The sequence below is a fragment of the Pseudopodoces humilis genome, chromosome 5 (assembly GCF_049639895.1).
Source record: "Pseudopodoces humilis isolate 2021_Gansu_Grassland_sample_001 chromosome 5, ASM4963989v1, whole genome shotgun sequence".
Lineage (NCBI taxonomy): Eukaryota > Metazoa > Chordata > Aves > Passeriformes > Paridae > Pseudopodoces > Pseudopodoces humilis.
The window spans coordinates 70,904,504-70,922,123 of record NC_142204.1 but is presented as its reverse complement, the minus strand read 5'-3'; the positions used below and the strand labels follow the sequence as shown (position 1 = coordinate 70,922,123).

The following is a 17,620-nucleotide window of genomic DNA, read 5'->3' as shown; positions in this document are numbered from 1 at the left end:
ATCTGGGACTTTCCAGAGGAGTAATTCCTAATTAAAGAGGACAGGAGAGTTTTGGATGCACTTTTTAGCAAATACATAAAAGGATTTTGTTCTTCCCAAATATCCACCTCTTTAGAATTAGGTTTTCCTAAGTTTAGAAGTGATTTGCCAAGTTAATTCAAATTAAAAAGTAAAAATAAATCCCAGCCTGGCGCATTCTGGTGATGTTTCCAAATCCATTTGGGCAGACTTGGGCAGAGCTGTTGAGGAGGGGAGGAAAAAGCCCAGAATTATGAATAATATCCTTGATTCAATAATTTTATTATTCTCTTCCTTTTTTTCTAGGCCAGGCAGCTGGAAGAGAAGGAGAGGGAGCTGAAGAAACACGATGCCTACTACAAAGAGCAGCTGGCTCGGCTGGAAGAGAGGGTAAAACCTTTTTTTCCCTTTTTAATGAATATTTTTCCCCCCCTTTTTTTTCTTCCCCTTTTCTGCTCATTTCTGCTCCTGGTTATATTTACAAGTTGACTTTTTTAAGGAGGTAAAGATTAAAATTCTGGCCAGAGGGGTTATTTTTGTATTGCTGGTGCTGTTTCTGGCTTAATATTGACAAGGTGGAAGGTTTGAAGGGAGAATATTTGTTTTCTGTACTAACAAACTTCTCACATTCGCTGTGGGATTTCATCTGTCACGGTAATTACAGACAGAAAAATGAAATAATGAGGTTATTTTACACCAACGCTGATGAAGAGCCAGTGAAAGTAAAGAAGTGTCACCAAGTAAAATAATTTAAATTAAAATAACAACAAAAAAAAGTAAAGTGTGAAGGGACATAGTGAATTTCTGCTTTCAGTGGGTGGAATTAGTGATTCCTCCATCAGTACATGGAGAGTTTAATTTTAATTCCAAGTTTATACCATGTTTAAAAAGCACTTCTGTGTCTTTATCTCATCACAGACTTGAAATTAAACTGTAGAGAGCAGCTTGGGAAGCTGTGGGACTTGCTTACAGTGGCTTAACATATTGCTGTTAACATTCCTATTCTTTACAGGGTATTATTTTATAGGATGTTAATTTCAAATAATTACTGCTGTCATCATTTCCTGGCTCCCAGGTTGGTTGTAACCTCCAGCCTGAATACATTTTCCTCCTTTACCCTCTGCCTTCTTCCTGAGCTTATATATCGGTGATTAATTTGGATTTTTTTTTTGTTAGTTAGTTGTGATAATTATTAACAGGATGCATATTCATTGAAGCAGCTTAGCAGGCCACAAGAAAACCCCTTGTTTTTCTGGATTAGGAAGAAGAACATGTTGCATGAATTATCAGTGTGTATAATTGGTGATAATGAATATTTTAAATCCGGGGTACATCCGATACCATCTCGGTGTTTTGTCCTCCCTTTTTGAAGATGACATTAATGAAGTCCCGTGCTCTTGGCAGTGAAAAGGAGTTTGAAAGGATGAGGGGAAATCAGTTTAATGATTCTAAATTGGTGCATTATTTAAACAGCTAAAAATTAAGATCCTTCACCAAATAACTCCGCAGAACACTTTCCTTTTTCTCCAGTGGCTGCCTTGGTGGTGGAGGAAAAAGCTTCAGTGGGATTTTATCCAGACTGGATTTTCTGGGTGGTTGTAGCTGTGTGGAATAATTCATGGCAAAGGATGTCTGATAAATCATGGATATTGGACAGCTTTTTCTTTCCCCTTTTTTTACCTTTTACATCTTTTTAGATGTTTTTCTTGGTCACATATTTTCCTTTCTCACATTCATGTGGGTCACTGGTATGGTGGCTTCACTTGCTCCTGTTAGTGAAGACTCCGATGTGTGTAAATACATTTTTGTGCTGTGTGAGGGAGATAATGAACTTTAAATAACTTTATTTGAGTTCTGCTGGAGTGCCACCCCCAGGGGATGTGAAATAGGAAATTCTGCCACCTCTTGGTTTCTCTGCCTGGCTTGGAAATCCCCAGGATTGCAGCAAGTAGAGATTTCCTTGCTTTTTAACCATGGGTGGTGTTTACTCTGTGTTCAGAGTGGAGTTTTTGTGGTACCAAGCCTTGTCTTTTCATTCTGACTCCTTATTTGTCAGGTAAAATCCTCTGCTTTTCCAAGTTGTCATCCAGTTTGTCATCAAGGTAGATTTTCATCTCTCTCCTACACAAAAAAAGTGCTGTTCCAGCTCTGATAGGAGCGAGCTCTGTGTTCCAAATCTGACTTGGAATTTCTTCAGAGGGGTGGAGACTGCGGAGTGAAAACCTGGAAAAGCAGAGGGGTCAGAGCTCCTGCAATCTCACCTTCCCCAAGGCTGGGCCCTGCAGCCCTCACTGGGCTCACCTGTGAGCTTCTGTGCTGGGAAATTTGAAAATTGGGATGGAAATAGAGCCAAAAAAAAAAAAAAAAAGGAAAGTCTGGAAATGACAGAGCATGAAAAGAGGCTGGTTTGTTGTTCCTGAACTTGTCCTGCTTTCAGTGGAAGGTGCACAGAGACAGAGCAAGGGCTGCTCAGCAGAGGGAATTTCGGAACAGGAGGTGGGGTGGGAGCAAGCAGAGCTCGGAGAATTAATGTCAGGGTGCAGAAATGTTCAATCCGAGTCTGTCACCTGTGACAAAGAATGCTAATTACAATCTCAGATCATTCCCACATCAAATAAGCACACTTTAAAAACACTTCAGTTATGCCTATGTGGTATTTCTGGCTGTTGCATCATGAAGTGTCAGAGCTCATCTCGATGATTAATTGGCTTTTTGATTACTTAGCCTTTTCAATTAGAAGCTTCGTATTTGTGTTCTTCAGTGCTGCTGAAAAAACAATGCAGACGTTGATAATAAAGGGAGATGACAACAGGACAGATTAGTGTCAGCACAGCGTGCTCCTTATGGAGAAAATTATCCATATTCAGTGCCAGATGAAGCCTGTCAATTATAAAATATTTCAGTGACTGAGGGAAGATGCTCAACCTTTACTGGGTATTAATACAGGACAAAATAACTGCACAAGTGACAGCTGCGATAGTAAAACATCAACAGTTCTATTCTCCAGGGGAATAACCGTTCATAAATTTGGTTTATGTGCTAAAAACCTTTTGATACTTCCCCAAAACCCAGCAATTCCCCTAACAGCTGCCAGTGTTTCTAGGTCAAAGATAGCACATAAGCTATTAGTTATTACATGCTCCACAGCAGCAAAGCAATAGCAGAGAGTTTAACAAAGCAGTTCAAGAACAACCTTCCCCTGCTCTGCATCTGACTGGGGTGTGCAGCTGTGATTTGGGTGTTCACACGTGAAGCTTGGAGCGGAATTTGTCACTGTTTTTCATTGTCCACCTACAGGATGAAAGTGGTTCTTGACTACAGCAAAACCCAGAGGTGAAACAGTGCTGAAGTCACTGAGTTTTGTGTTAATTATTTACTTGCAAGTGCAAGATCCTGCACAAGGTTCAGGGCAATCCAAGCACAAATCCAGGCTGAGAGGAGAAGAGGGTGGAGAGCAGCTGTGGTGGAAGGATTTGGGGATTTGGGGAATGAGAAGCTGAACATGCCCTGGCCATGGGCATTGGGACCCAGCACCCACCGTGGGCAGCATGGGATGGGAGGGATTCTGTTCCTCAGCCTCCCTCAGGTGAGACCCCACCTGCAGAGCTGCCCCAGCCCTGGGGACAACAGCAGCAGGACCTGGAGCTGCTGGAGCAAATCCAGAGGAATCCGTGGAGCTGCTCCAGGGCTGGAGCCCCTCTGCTCTGGAGCCAGGCTGGGAGAGCTGGGAATGTTCAGCTGGAGAGGAGAAGGATCCAGGGAGAGCTTCCAGTACATTCCAGGGCCTGCAGGGGCTCCAGGAGAGCTGGAGAGGGACTGGGGACAAGGCCTGGAGGGACAGGACACAGGGAATGGCTTCCCACTGCCAGAGGGCAGGGATGGATGGGATCTGGGGAAGGAATTGCTGGCTGGGCTGGAATTCCCAGAGCAGCTGTGGCTGCCCCTGGATCCCTGGAATGTCCAAGGCCAGGCTGGACACTGGGGCTTGGAGCATCCTGGGACAGTGGGAATTGTCCCTGCCCATGGCAGGGGTGGAACTGGATCATCCTGAAAGTCTTTTCTAACCCAAACCATTCTGTGACTCTCTAAGGAGAAAATAAATCTGTTTTAGAGGAAAGAGCCCCATTGTGAAATCAGAGCCCTTTTTCAAGGAATGCCATTCCTACCCTGTGCCACATGCTCAGGATCTCTGTCTGTCCTCACTCAATGCACTTCCCTGCCTTTCTGGTGTTTCTAGGAACAACTTGCTGTCTCTGTCTAGTCCCTCAAATTCCAGCGGAGAGGTGCAGCATTTCTGCCTGGTTTCAGTGCTAGTCCCCAGCCCAGTGTCTGTAAACTTTATTTATAACCAGCTCTGCATCTCCAGTGTCCCTTTGCTGTGCAGCTTCCAGTCCCCATCAACACTGGCACAGGATTTTCATGCAGAGCAGCTGACATCCCAGTTTTCCTGACATCCCAGTTTTCCTGACATCCCAGTTTTCCTTCACCCCGTTGCTTTTGCTTTACAACATTTTTTATGAAGGACACATGACCCTCTGCTGTTTCTCGCTGTAGTTTTGGCATCACACAGACACTCAGTGAGCTGTGTCTGCTCCTGCTCTGTCTCTGAGACTGATGGGACTCCCCAGTTCCAATTTCCTCCAGCAAACCCAGCTATTTTCATGTTGCACTGCTTCCTAATGCTAATATGCATCATTAGGAGAATCCTGCCCCAAGTCATGGGAGCAGAAGGGAATTAATTTTAATACCCTGCTGTATGACACAACTACTTAGTTTATCAGTGTGAATGAGCAAGATATGGATCCTCACATTAATCATAATATTTTCCATTGGAGCCAAGTTTCTGTGCTCCTGAGTTTCTTAGAAATATTTTTAAGTGTTGAGCAGTTTGGATGTGAGTGCTGTGGGGTGAGGTAATAGGATTATCCTGGAGCAGGAATCTGAGGGGTGGCTCAGGGAGCTGGGAAAGGGGCTCAGCCTGGAGAAAAGGGGGATCAGGGGGAATTTCTGGCTCTGCACAACTCCCTGCCAGGAGGGGACAGCCGGGGGGGTCGGGCTCTGCTCCCAGGAACAGGGACAGGAGAGGTAATGGCCTCAGGCTGGGCCAGGGGAGGTTTGGAGATTGGGAAAGTTCCTTCATGGAAAGGGCTGCCCACCCTGGCAGAGATGGAGTTCCCATCCCTGGAGGAATTTAAACAACTTGAAGATGTAGCACTTGGGTGCTACATCTCACTTGATGATCTCAGAGAGCTTTTTCAGGCTAAGCAATTCCACAGTTCTGCCATTCTGTAGGAGTTTAGAGGTTTCAGTGTTCCCATGGATTCAGTACACATTTAACATCCTAGGAGTCACTGCTCTGCCAGCTCTTGGCCCATTCCACAATCCCCACACAGCCTCGTGGTGGGGCTGTGGTGGCCTTTGCGTGGGGACATTCCTGCCCCACAGAGGGCTCAGTGCCAGATCCCAGTCTGGGAATGCAGACATTCAGTTCAGGAAATGTTGATCCACTTCTCTGCATCCCTTTCTCTCCTGACTTAAACGTCGGGGAAGGATTTGCAAATCCCAAGCTCGGCACTTAATTTGGGGATTCTGCTTTCCATGAAGGCTGTCAAGGAGCATTAACCTTAAGGTAAGATGAGCACATGGAGCACAAAGCTCTGAGCTGATGGCACATTCTATCCCAGGTGTTAAATGGTATTATCCATCCTGCTTGCTACAGTAAATAGGATTTTGCTATTATGATGTGTCAGGATTTTCAGAGAAATCAAATTTACTAGACACTAAACTGCCATCCTCACTGCTGAGCAGCTTTATTCTGGGATCTTGTATTCATCCTAATCCTGTTGGTAGGAAATGCTTATACCAATTGTGTGGGGAAATTATAACTTAATGATCTCTTCCTTTTTCTATTCAAGGCTTAGGATGGCCTAACATGCTCTGCAGTGATAGCCCCAGTGCTGAGCTGAGGAGCTGATCTGCAGCTTCCCAGCCAGGAATTGGCTTTTGTGGGGGTTTCTCATCAACAGAAGTGCCCAGGTGCCAACAATGCCAGCCCCACATTTGTTCAGATGCTTCAGAGCCTTGTTTACCTTTTCAGATCTCAGCAACTCAGTAATCAGAGGCTGTTTGATGGGCTCTTTGTAAAGTGGAGTTTGCAAGATGTAGGTAACAGAGGGGGCACTGGAACAAAGCAGGATAATAACCACAAACATTTTCATTCCCTACAAGGTAATTTAGCAATATAAAGGGTTTTTTTTGTTTCTATTTGTACTCAGTTATCAGTCTGTTTACTCTTTCTGATCTCAGGTGGCTGTAGCAGCGAGAATTCCAGGAGCAGAGGATGATTCTGCTCTCGTCTCTCCTGTTTAGAAATCTGTATTTGCCAGAGCAAACAGTGTTTACTCTCCCCACATTTGTGTGCATTCCTTCACACCTTCCACAGCCAACTAGCAGCGATGTAGGTGCATGTTTGGAGACTTGAGGCTGGATCCAGCCAAGTAGGAAATTATTTTGGCTGATGAGCACTTAGGGAGAGGCAGGGACAGCTCAACAAACCTGATGTTCTTTTTCCCATGAAGGCATGGAATTACTCCAATATTCCCTAAATATCCGTGGTTTGAAAGAAAATAGTTCCATCATTCCCACTCTGCTCCTATTTTTGAGCTACTCTGGGTGTTTGTGTCCTGTTTCTATTTGCCTGGCTCTATTTCTGTATCAAATAAATAAATGTATATATGCACACTCACACACAGAGTCAATACTTTAACTCTATTTCCAAGCACTTTTCCAATAGAAGCAATAAAATACGTTACAGCTTCCATGTGATGAATTCCACTGACTGCCATATCATCTCATTGTTAATGAATTGTGTTATTTCTGTGAAGTTAGTGGGGCCTTTTCCTTTTTAAATGGATATTCAGCTGCCACAGCGACTTCTTGCAGCTCTCCCAAATCGCTGCAGTGGGAGACCTGAGGAGAAAATCAAGATATATTAATTTCTCATTTTGTACTTGGGCCAAGAGACTTTTCTATGTCTCAGCTCATGTGCTGCACCGGGGAGATAAAAGTAGGAGTTCATCAGACTTTCCCAGTGCTTTGTATTTCCACACTGCTCCTGAAAAAACCCCCTTTTTAGCACTGACCACAGCACAATGTTTTTGTCAGTTTAGCATAATAAAGCTGTCAACCCACCCCGTGATCTTGCCAATATTAGAAAATTCCTCTTTTCAGATTTCATTCTGTTTGGGGGACAGAGCTTTTGTTGAATTGCTTCTAGCCTGGCAGGTTGAGATTAGGAAACTTGCTACCAATTACAATATCTGAAACCTGCACCTGATTGACAGCCCGGGCTGGAGTGTTGTATTTAAAGCTCTGCCTCCATATCTTGCCCAGCCACAATCATTATTCTGAACAATTGAGTCTCAGCCTTGATTTCATTTTTTTCCTCCTCATAATCTTTTATTTACCATTTCTGAGTAAGTAGCTAAGATGTTTATTATTAAACACACACCTCAGCCGTGTGTTTTTCCCCCAGGTGCACCAAAAATGCAGAGTTTCACGTTTGCCATGAAAAATACCTGGTTCGGTCTCATCTTTCACTATCACATATCCAATCAATAGCAAGGCTGAAATGCTGCTTAATAACAAAATGAGGAGTTGTTCCACGCTGAATAGCAGCTATTGATGTTTCTCTAAATGTTTGTTTATAGATTGTTTTTCCATTATGTATGTGTGTCTTTATAGAGAACAAAAAAAAACCCTGTGATAACAATATTCCAGGATTTTTCCCGCTGTGCACTAAGATTCCTGATAACTTTTAATGTGCAGCCACAGTTCCATACAGGTTGTTGCAGTTTTCTCCAGCATGTGCAAAGAAAAGAAAAAAAAAAAAAAAAAAAAAAGATGTTTAGAAAGATTTCTGATTATTTTGTAGTTTTAGTTCAGGGAAAAAGATGACAATTCCATGTTTTTATTTTGTAAGAATTAGCACAAGTCTGAGGGCTGATGGTACCTGGATGGGAACTGATAACTCAGAGCCCTGGAGCTGGGATGTGTTTATAGAATCACAGAATGATTTGGGTTGGAAGGGACCTAAAAGCTCATGGGCAGGGGCACCTTCCAGTACCCAAGGTTGCTCCAAACCATCTGGGAATGCCCAGCCTGGAGAGGAGAAGGCTCCAGGGAGAGCTTCCAGAACATTCCAGGGCCTAAAGGGGCTCCAGGAGAGCTGGAGAGGGACTGGGGACAAGGCCTGGAGGGACAGGACACAGGGAGTGGCTCCCCACTGCCAGAGGGCAGGGATGGATGGGATCTAGGGAAGGAATTACTGGCTGGGCTGGAATTCCCAGAGCAGCTGTGGCTGCCCCTGGATCCCTGGAAGTGTCCAAGGCCAGGCTGGACACTGGGGCTTGGAGCAGCCTGGGATGGTGGAATCCCAGTGAGGCCAAGTTTATCCAGCTCCAGTCACTTTTTGAGTCAAAATTCCAGCATTGCCTCAGCCCCCCTTGGTGACTGTGGGGTTTTTGGAGCGTAGTTTCATCTGCTCTTTCCCCCTTCTCCTTCTTAGGGAGCAAAAAAAAAGCTGTCACGAGAGGGAAATGTTTTAAATAAGCAAAATGGAACAAACTGATGGATTTTTTTGAATGTTAAAAGCTGTGTTTATCACTTTGTATAGGATACGGCAAAATGTTTTAACATATGGGGAGTTAATGAATAAGCAGCTTTCGCTTCACCCGGGTCTGTTCCTTCCTCCCACCATCTTCCCATCACAAGCTGAAGTTTGGGAACAAATACTGTGCTAAGTTAACACTGGATTAAAGCAACCCTCTGGGAGGTGCTCTGCAGGATTTCTTAGTTGAGATAACATTATTAGAGATTATTACAACTCTGAATTGAAGGGACCATTCCCCTGGCCCTGCTGAAGGACCTCAGATCTTGGAGCAGCTCTGGGCCCGTCAGGATGAGGAAGACCTGGAGGGGCTGGATCGTGTCCAGGGAAGGGAACTGAGCTGGGGAAGGGTCTGGAGGTGCTGAGGGAGCTGGGAAAGGGGTTCAGCCTGGAGAAAAGGGGGGTCAGGGGGAATTTCTGGCTCTGCACAACTCCCTACCAGGAGGGGACAGCCGGGGGGGTCGGGCTCTGCTCGCAGGAACAGGGACAGGAGGAGAGGGAACGGCCTCAGGTTGGGCCAGGGGAGCTTCAGGGTGGAGATCAGGAAAATTCCTTGATGGAAAGGGCTTGTCCAGCCTGGCAGAGATGGAATTCCTGTTCCTGGAGGGATTTCAAAGCCCTGTGGAGGTGGCACTTGGGGACGTGGGTCAGAGATGGCCTTGGCAGTGCTGGGAATGCTTGGGCTGGATGAGCTCAGAGGGCTCTTCCAACCTTAATGACTTTATGATCAGAGGAAAACGATCCCTTTTTGCCTAATCATTAGTAATTATTCTCATTAGAATGCACTAATGTTTATGAGAAATTGCCCCTTTGTTTTTTTATTGTTAATAATCCTGCAAACCCTATGGCTGAAATCATGGATTCGTAGGAATACTCTTCCTTTAATACTGGAAAACTCGCTGCCTTCATTTTCACTGCTGTCACTCTGAGTGATACTTTAATTTTTCCTGCCCCTAAAAATAGTGCAGTCCCATAACTGATGGATAAATTAGAGAATCCCCAGGAAATGCTGCTGAACGTTTCTGTTTGCCAGCACAATAAATGCAGAAGGCAATAAATGTCCTCTTACATCAAGAGGAGGCGGGTAATGAGTAAATGATGGGAAAAGGGATTTTGAAAATAAATGATCAATCCAATCTAAGTTGAAAAACAATTTATTAATAATTTGGCCTTCAGTGGGAGAGAGGGATCTGTGCAGCCAGAGGAGCTGGAGATGGACCACTGACATCTGGCAGCGATGGATTTTTGGGAAGTTGATTTAGGTTTATGAACAGTTAAGCTGGGATTTAGACCCAGCTTTTTCCATCTGAGTTTTGGGGGTTCACCATTGTGTTACAGGAAAAAAAAAAGATTTAATTTTTATTTCTGTAATGTAAGCACAGAGGATGCTGGGTTTGGGGAAAGCTTTGTGTGAAGGATGCAGCTCTTACAGTGCCTGAGGAGATCTGGGCTCTGCACCAGGTCCTGCTCTGGGGTTATCATTTTCTCACCTCATTTTCTTGTGCTTTCCACGTGCAGGAGGTGAAGCCCTGCCCAGGAGTGGTTGTGTCCAGTGGCAACATCTTTAAAATCAGGGAGAGTCTGAAAGCTGAGCCAAAATCCCGGGATGTGCCCCCAGTTCAGAGAGAAGAGAGCTGCACCAGCTCTTTCTATCATTATTCGTGGCACAAATCCCAGCTTTGGCCAGGCTTGGCCACAGGAGTGTGGATTTAATTAATTAATTAATTAATTAATTAATTTAATTAATGAATTAATGAAAGTTAAAGTAAAAAAACATTTCACAGGAATGAAAGTTTAAGTAAAGGTTTTTCTTCTGCCTTTAGAATTCACTACAGAGAGACAAAATTTTGTATTTTTCTGTGTTCTGTGAAACTCCTTCAAAAATAAAACAATAAATTTAAAACTGAGAGAAGGAACTGTCATTAGAGATGATCAAAGGGAGTTTTAGGAAGAAAATGGGAGAAAATAGGAGAGTAGAGAGAAAATCAGAGTAAAGGGCTTGGTGACAAGCCTTGTGACAACTTCTTTGCAGCCAAATTTTTGCTTTAAAGGGCAAAACCAATTGGTCTTGGGCACTGCAAATTTCCTTTAAAATCTCTGACCCCCCCTTCCTTCAGGAGAGTTTAGATGGCATCAAGTTTCCATATTTTGTGAGATACTGCTGGAAAAATAATGTGTCATTTTTATCCTAATCCTTGCATGGTGGAAGTTTCTTCTCATTTTTTTATTCTGATTTAACTTTTTCCACCCTCTTTATGGGTTCTGTTTCTGACACCGGCTTGGTATGAAATATGAGATGCTCTCCTGCCACTTTAGAAATCTTTATTTCCCCCCACCCCATGTCAGAGTTTAACCCTTTGCAGGCCATAATCACTCAGGAAATTTATGCACAGGGAAACAGCAAAGCAGAGCTGTGGTAATTAGGAAGCAAATCCAAATGAACCATAGCAGAGGAGTTCAAACATTTGTCTACTTCTCAGAAGAGAATTATGATTGTTTTAAATGTCTTACCTTAATAAGGTAAGATTGTTTTTCATATCTTGGAACCACTTTAATCCAGTTCAGAGATTTTTTTTCCTGCAACAAAAATTGTCTATATATTTATCAACTTAAAGCCCAAAGAAGATATTCCCTGTTTCTCAGACTGAGACAATAATGCAGAATATTTTCTGCTGTTTGATACCATATGTGTTTTTAAAATCACTGTAGATAATTTTTGTTCCATGCCAGCTCCGATATCTGTTCATGCCAAGCTTCCTATGGATTTCAGCAGTTCAGGGAATCATGGAATCAGAAAGGTTTGGGTTGGAAAAGACCTTAAAGCTCATCCAGTTCCAACCCCAGGGACACTTTCCACTATCCCAGGCTGCTCCAAGCCCCATCCAGCCTGGCCTTGGGCACTTCCAGGGATCCAGGGGCATCCACAACTGCTGGGAAGTCTCTGCCAGGGCCTCACTGGAGCTGCTTCTGTTTCGTCCCTTGGGAAATTCACCTTTTTTTTTGCTGCCTCACTTTGAGCAGGCAAGAGAAGAGCAGTGGAATCATCCAGATATTGAGTGAATTCTCTGATAAATTCTGTACAAGCAGGCAGCACACAATTCATTATCCAGAGACATGAGTTAAAATGTGCAATCTTTTCCTGTCACCATTTTACTCAGCAACTTGTGAGGGCGTGATTTTGAATGACTATTTACTCATTTCTGGCACTCCTGGTCTGACATGTGCACATCCTACTTCCCTTTTTGGATCAGATTCCAGCTTTTAAGATGGGGAATTGTTGTTTTTCATACCGGGCAGCTCCTGTTTCACGTGGATTTGCTGTGCAGTGCAGTGAAACAACAAAAAATACCCACAACTGAATATTAGGGACTGTTCTGGGTTATACTGAAATGCCTCATGCATCAGTTTTCAGCAAACCCTACTTTGTGGTGTTTGCAGCAGCCTTAGGGGCTGGTTGTGTGTGTGGCTTTTTGGGATTACAACAATAATATGAAGATTTTCCCTCTTTTTCTCATTTCCTTCTCCTGCTGGTTTTTGGTTTTGAGAGCTTTGCATTCAGCAGGTTAAGCTGGAAGAGGGGACACGACACACCAAAAAAATACTTTTCTGGAAGCTCAGGATTACTTTGGAAAGAGGAAGAGGGGAGGGGATTCTGTCCCTCTGCCTCCCTCAGGTGAGACCCCACCTGCAGAGCTGCCCCAGCCCTGGGGACAACAGCAGCAGGACCTGGAGCTGCTGGAGCAAATCCAGAGGAATCCATGGAGCTGCTCCAGAGCTGGAGCCCCTCTGGAGCTAGGCTGGGAGAGCTGGGAATGTTCAGCTGGAGAGGAGAAGGCCCCAGGGAGAGCTTCCAGCACATTCCAGGGCCTGGAGGGGCTCCAGGAGAGCTGGAGAGGGACTGGGGACAAGGCCTGGAGGGACAGGACACAGGGAATGGCTTCCACTGCCAGAGGGCAGGGATGGATGGGATCTGGGGAAGGAATTGCTGCCTGGGCTGGAATTGCCAGAGCAGCCCCTGGATCCCTGGAATGTCCAAGGCCAGGCTGGACATTGGGCCTTGGAGCAGTCTGGGACAGTGGAAGGTGTCCCTGCCATGGATGGGGTGGAATGAGACGAGCTTTAAGGTCCCTTCCAACCCAACCCATCCTGTGATTCTTAAAGAAGAAAATCAGAGTTGTTTTGGAATAGAAGAAGAGCCCCAGGGTGAAACCAGAGCCTTTTTTCAGGGAATGCCATTCCCTGTGTGCCAGAGCTCAGGAGCTCAGTCTGTCCTTACTCAGTGCAGCTCCCTGTAGCTGAAGCTGTGTTTCAATTTCAATTTCAATTGAAATTTCAATTTGCTGTGTTTAAATGAAAAACTGTTGATATCTTTTCTCCCATGTCCTTCTAATTCCACTGGATAGGTGCAATATTTTTTGACTTCACACTTCCACATAGTTCCTCGCCAGCCGAACACACCCAGTGAAACAAATCCAGCCCAGACTGTATTCACTGCACGTCTCACACAGCTTTCATGAGCCTCCTTCCTTCTGAAGAGTTTCTGCTGCTCCTGTCACTGAATTTTTTGGAAACTTTCTTTAATTATATGTTTAAAATAATGTGCAGAACGCTGATGATTTGAGCATCTCTTGTGGCTGAGCAGGCAGGAGTGTTTCAGTGGGATCTCAACTGAGCAAAACAAAATAATGCTGTGTATAGGTGAGATGAGTTATTGGATAATGGTAGAGGCTGGGCTTCCTTTTGTTAGAAAATGTGCAGAAATTGGGTTTTTTTAAAGGCTTTTTAAAAAGCAGTAAATGACCCTTTTAAATTCAGAAAACATCAATGAATTTTTTTCTTTGTATTGTTGCCATTAACTGACAAGAGATTATTTCAGTTACTTGTAAAATTGAAAGAACTTCATGAAAAACTGAAGAATCCTTACAAGACCCGTGCTTTTATATTGGAAAATCAGTGTAAAGTGCTGTGTGTGTTTGTACCATGCAGCATGTGGCATATTTTTGAAGTGGGAGTTTTACCAGTGGTTGACAGAACAAGGATTGTGCCAGTGTCTGAGGGGACATTTGATGTCTTTTTACTGCAGTAGCTGATGCAATTAAAAGTTTTCAGACATGTGAACCTCTTTTTATGTGACTTGAGTTTACTGGCAGTGTTTTACTCCTCTTCTTGCCAGCTTTAAGAATTTGAAGATAGAATTAATGGGAAATTTCAGGGTGCAGGTGCCATAAATACAATTACTGCTAGCAGGAATACGTGGCCCTGCACAGGACAACCCAAAAGTCCCACCCTGTCCATGAGAGCATTGTTCCTATGAGGTAATTCCAGGTTTTAGAGTAGCAAAAGGGATGTTTTTCTCGTAGCTGCCCAGATCAAAGATGTGGGAGCTTTTGAGAGTCACTTTTATACTTTGGAGGGATAAAAAGATGAAAAAATATCGATTATATCAAGTTCACGCACAATGCTCTCACACTTCATAAAATAAAATACAAAAATCCAAACTTACAAGTATTTCCATATGTTATCAGACAGCTGGGGAATCAATAGAGATGGAATTTATCCAGCCGGACTTGTTGCTGTGAGGAGTGAAGGAGACTTGTAAATTGTGGTTGTGTTTGTGGCTTTTTGGAAGAACTGTGGAGTTCTTCTCTCAGTTGTGAGGTGTTTTCTGGACAGCACAAGAGTCTGTAACAGAGAGTTTGTGGGTCTAAATTGTGGTGTCTTTGTAAATCTCGGAGTGCTTTGGGTTGGGAGGGACCTTAAAGCCCATCCAGTTCCACGGATGGGACACCTCCCACCATCCCAGGGTGCTCCAAGCCCCGTTCAACCTGGCCTTGGACACTTCCAGGGGTGAATCCCATCCTAAAAGACAAATTCCAGGATGGATGCAGGGATTGGCTAGACCTAACCCTACACAGGGAAATGTTGAGTTCACAGATTTTCCTAAAAGAAATGGCTGTGGTAGGGGGTCAATGTGTGTGACACAAAGTGCATTCACAAAAATAACTGGAAGTCTGTTCAGGCCAAGGAGGGAAAAGGTGGAAAGTCTGGAGAAAGGCAGAAAAGTGTGCAGCACAATGGAACACTTGGAATGGCAGGAAAAATAAAGGTTACAGTGGGAAAAAAGCTCTCTGTAGGACAGAGCATCCCCCAAATGCAGAAATACAGAATAACAGCCCTGGCTTCAGCGATGCGCTGCGGGAGGGAGATGGGAACGGGAATCAACAGAACCCGTGAGGAATGCAGGAAAAAGGAGCTCAGGAAAGAGTGGGAATCATCTTCAGAGGTCACAAATCACAGATACAAATTAGGAAGGTTTGTAGGAGTCTGTGTTTGAATTATTTGGCATCATGTGTCATACAGCTTGTAGTAATTTTGTGGGTTTTGCCTTATTGAGAGCAATGCAGTGACTTTTTAAACTTCCAGATCAAATTATTTGGTGCTGATAATTCCACTGGGTCATGCTTTCATTTTCCTAGGCCCTGGAATTTTTCTGAGCAGGTTTTTAGGGAGAGCCCACCTGCTTTAGCTGTGGCTGCTTTTCCTTCAGGAGGCAGTCCCTGAGCTCAGTGACTCTGCTGGGATCCACTCTTGGAAGAGCACTGAAAAATTCTCACATTACTTTGATTTAAACGTTCTCAGAGCTCATTGTCTTTCTTACTTCACTAAATGAAATTTGAGCAGAGGTCTCCATCTAATCTGAGTGTTAAATGCAGTTTTCTTGGATTCAGCAAATCCAAACAAATACCTACATTGTTTTTTTCATCAGGGATTTTTTATATCCTCAGCATTTTCATTGTAGCAGTGCTGATACCTCCTCACTGCTCTCACCTGGCGTTCAAAGCAGCTGCCAGAAACCATGTTTGAAGTTTTTTAGTTCTTCACCATCACCAAAGCCTGTTATTGATGTGTAGAATTTTACAGTTTGGCTTTTGTTGTAACAGCATCAGTTCTCAGTCAGTTGGTATCAGATTTTCTGCCTTTTCTTGTGGGTGTTTTCATTTAGATCATGAAGTTTGCACAGTGACACCAAAATTCAGGTTATTTGTGGCAGCAACATACCAAGAAGTTCATTGCTCTGGCCAAATGCAAATATTAAAGTGGTTTTGAATATCAAACTCATCCTATTTGGATACTTCAGCTCATAATTCCACAAAATGAGAATTGGATAGGATTGATCAAACTGGTTCCTGAGGAAAGTTCCCACAAATGCCAGCTCAAAAAACCACAAACAAAACTTTTTAAAGCAGTGAGAGAAACAGCAAGAAGCCTGTGCCATGACACTGTTGCCAGGGCTGTTGGATTGAAAGAGACAGAATATTTTAGAATTTCTTTCAGGAACTTTATTTGTGGTCTCTTTCGGGCTGGCATGTGAATGTTATTTGTGCTTTTCAAAAAATGGTAATCTTGCACTCATTATGGCCCGAGGCAGCCAATCTCAGGCAGCAGTGATGGGGGAGATCTAATAAACAGAGCTAAACCCAGCTATTTTCCATTGATTTGAAAGAAGACAGAGCTAATCTGTGATTCTTTCTGTTGGGCTGCTGCCACAAGATGAATTTCACCTCCAGCTGCAGAGCAGATTGCACATCTACAAGCCAAAAGAGATTTTCACCCTGATAGCAGATCCGAGTTTCCATATTTATGGAGTTGTTCCCACTGCAAGGGGCCTTGGGAAGTCCAAGCACCTGCCTGGAGCAGATTGCTGAGGGCTTGGACAGAGGGGGATTTTTGGGGACCTCCAAGGCTGGAGATACCACAACCCCTATAATCCCTGTCCCTTAACTGCCCTTATAGGGAAGTACTTTTTTGACCATTTTCATGGGGTCTCTGCCTCCAAAAGCTGGCCAAAAAGAGTTGGAAACGAGTGGTGGTTAAAGGGATTTCCCCAGATTTTCTCTGACTTTGAGATTTCCTCTTAAAATCGTGGCTGCTGTAGACCATGGAAGGGCTGCCCTGGACTCAGCGCCGTCTCTGCTGGAGTTTTGCCAAAACCCCTTCATGGATGACCTCAAATTGTTTTCCTTTGACTCTCCAACACCTCAGGACTTTGTGGGAGTCATCCATGTGGGATGAGCTGAGCTGTGCAGGAATGGAATGGGAGATTTAGGCCGAGTGTTTGGAAATGACACGTGCAGCATGGACAGCTCTGTACCTTGGGATAAAACACTGGGATATCCCTGGGAGTCACAGCCATTCCTGGATGGGACCCTGGGCAACCTGGGCTAGTGGGAGGTGTCCCTGCCCATGGCAGGGGATTGGAGCTGGATAATCTTGAAGGTTCCTTCCATCCCAAACCATTCCAGGATTTTGGGATTCGTGCTGATCCTGGTTTGCTTTGAGCTGGTGTGATTCCCTCTGGTGAGGTTTTTGCTTTGCTTAAGTGGCCCATTGGACCAGTATCTAAGAATTAATTCCATGAAAGCAACCAGCAACAGGAATTAAAAATCCTCATTCCTGTGCTGCCGTCTGCACCCGATGCCACCAACAGAAGGGAATTCCCAACTTAGATTTCTTGGGCATCACCCCTGGCAGCAGCAATTCCCATTCCCATGTCCTCAAAGATGTACCACGTTCATTTTGGGGGGCAAAGCCCCCTTTAGGGCATGGAGAAATAACCCCATTGGGAAAACATAATTCCAACCACGGAATAGTGACAGGGCTGAGCTGAGAAGGGAAATTGTAAATGGGAATGATTTAAATGAGGCTTCTTGTCATCAGGAGGGGCCATAAATACACTTGTGCATTTTCAGGTGCATCTCTAAGCCTGAGCACATTTGTATTAACACCACTACTACAATTACATGCAGATTAGCTGCTTGGCTGAATAGCTGTAAGAACTTGGAATAGATTTGTCCTTTTCACAAAGGTTTTCATTTTCTTTGGCAGCTCTGAGTGTTAACAAATTAGAGATCGATGTTCTAGCAGGGCAGAAAA

The 17,620-nt window shown here is 44.1% G+C and overlaps 1 protein-coding gene across 3 annotated transcripts in view; it reads left to right on the top strand.

Moving 5' to 3' along the window:
* CHCHD3 (coiled-coil-helix-coiled-coil-helix domain containing 3) overlaps nucleotides 1-17,620 on the top strand; it is a 122,012-nt gene that overhangs the window by 73,270 nt on the left and 31,122 nt on the right. For all 3 annotated transcript variants that reach the window (XM_088055208.1, XM_014259704.2, XM_005530977.3), the window contains exon 5: nucleotides 325-408. In XM_088055208.1, coding sequence (XP_087911334.1) covers nucleotides 325-408 — 84 coding nt within the window. The remainder of the gene's footprint in view (nucleotides 1-324; nucleotides 409-17,620) is intronic.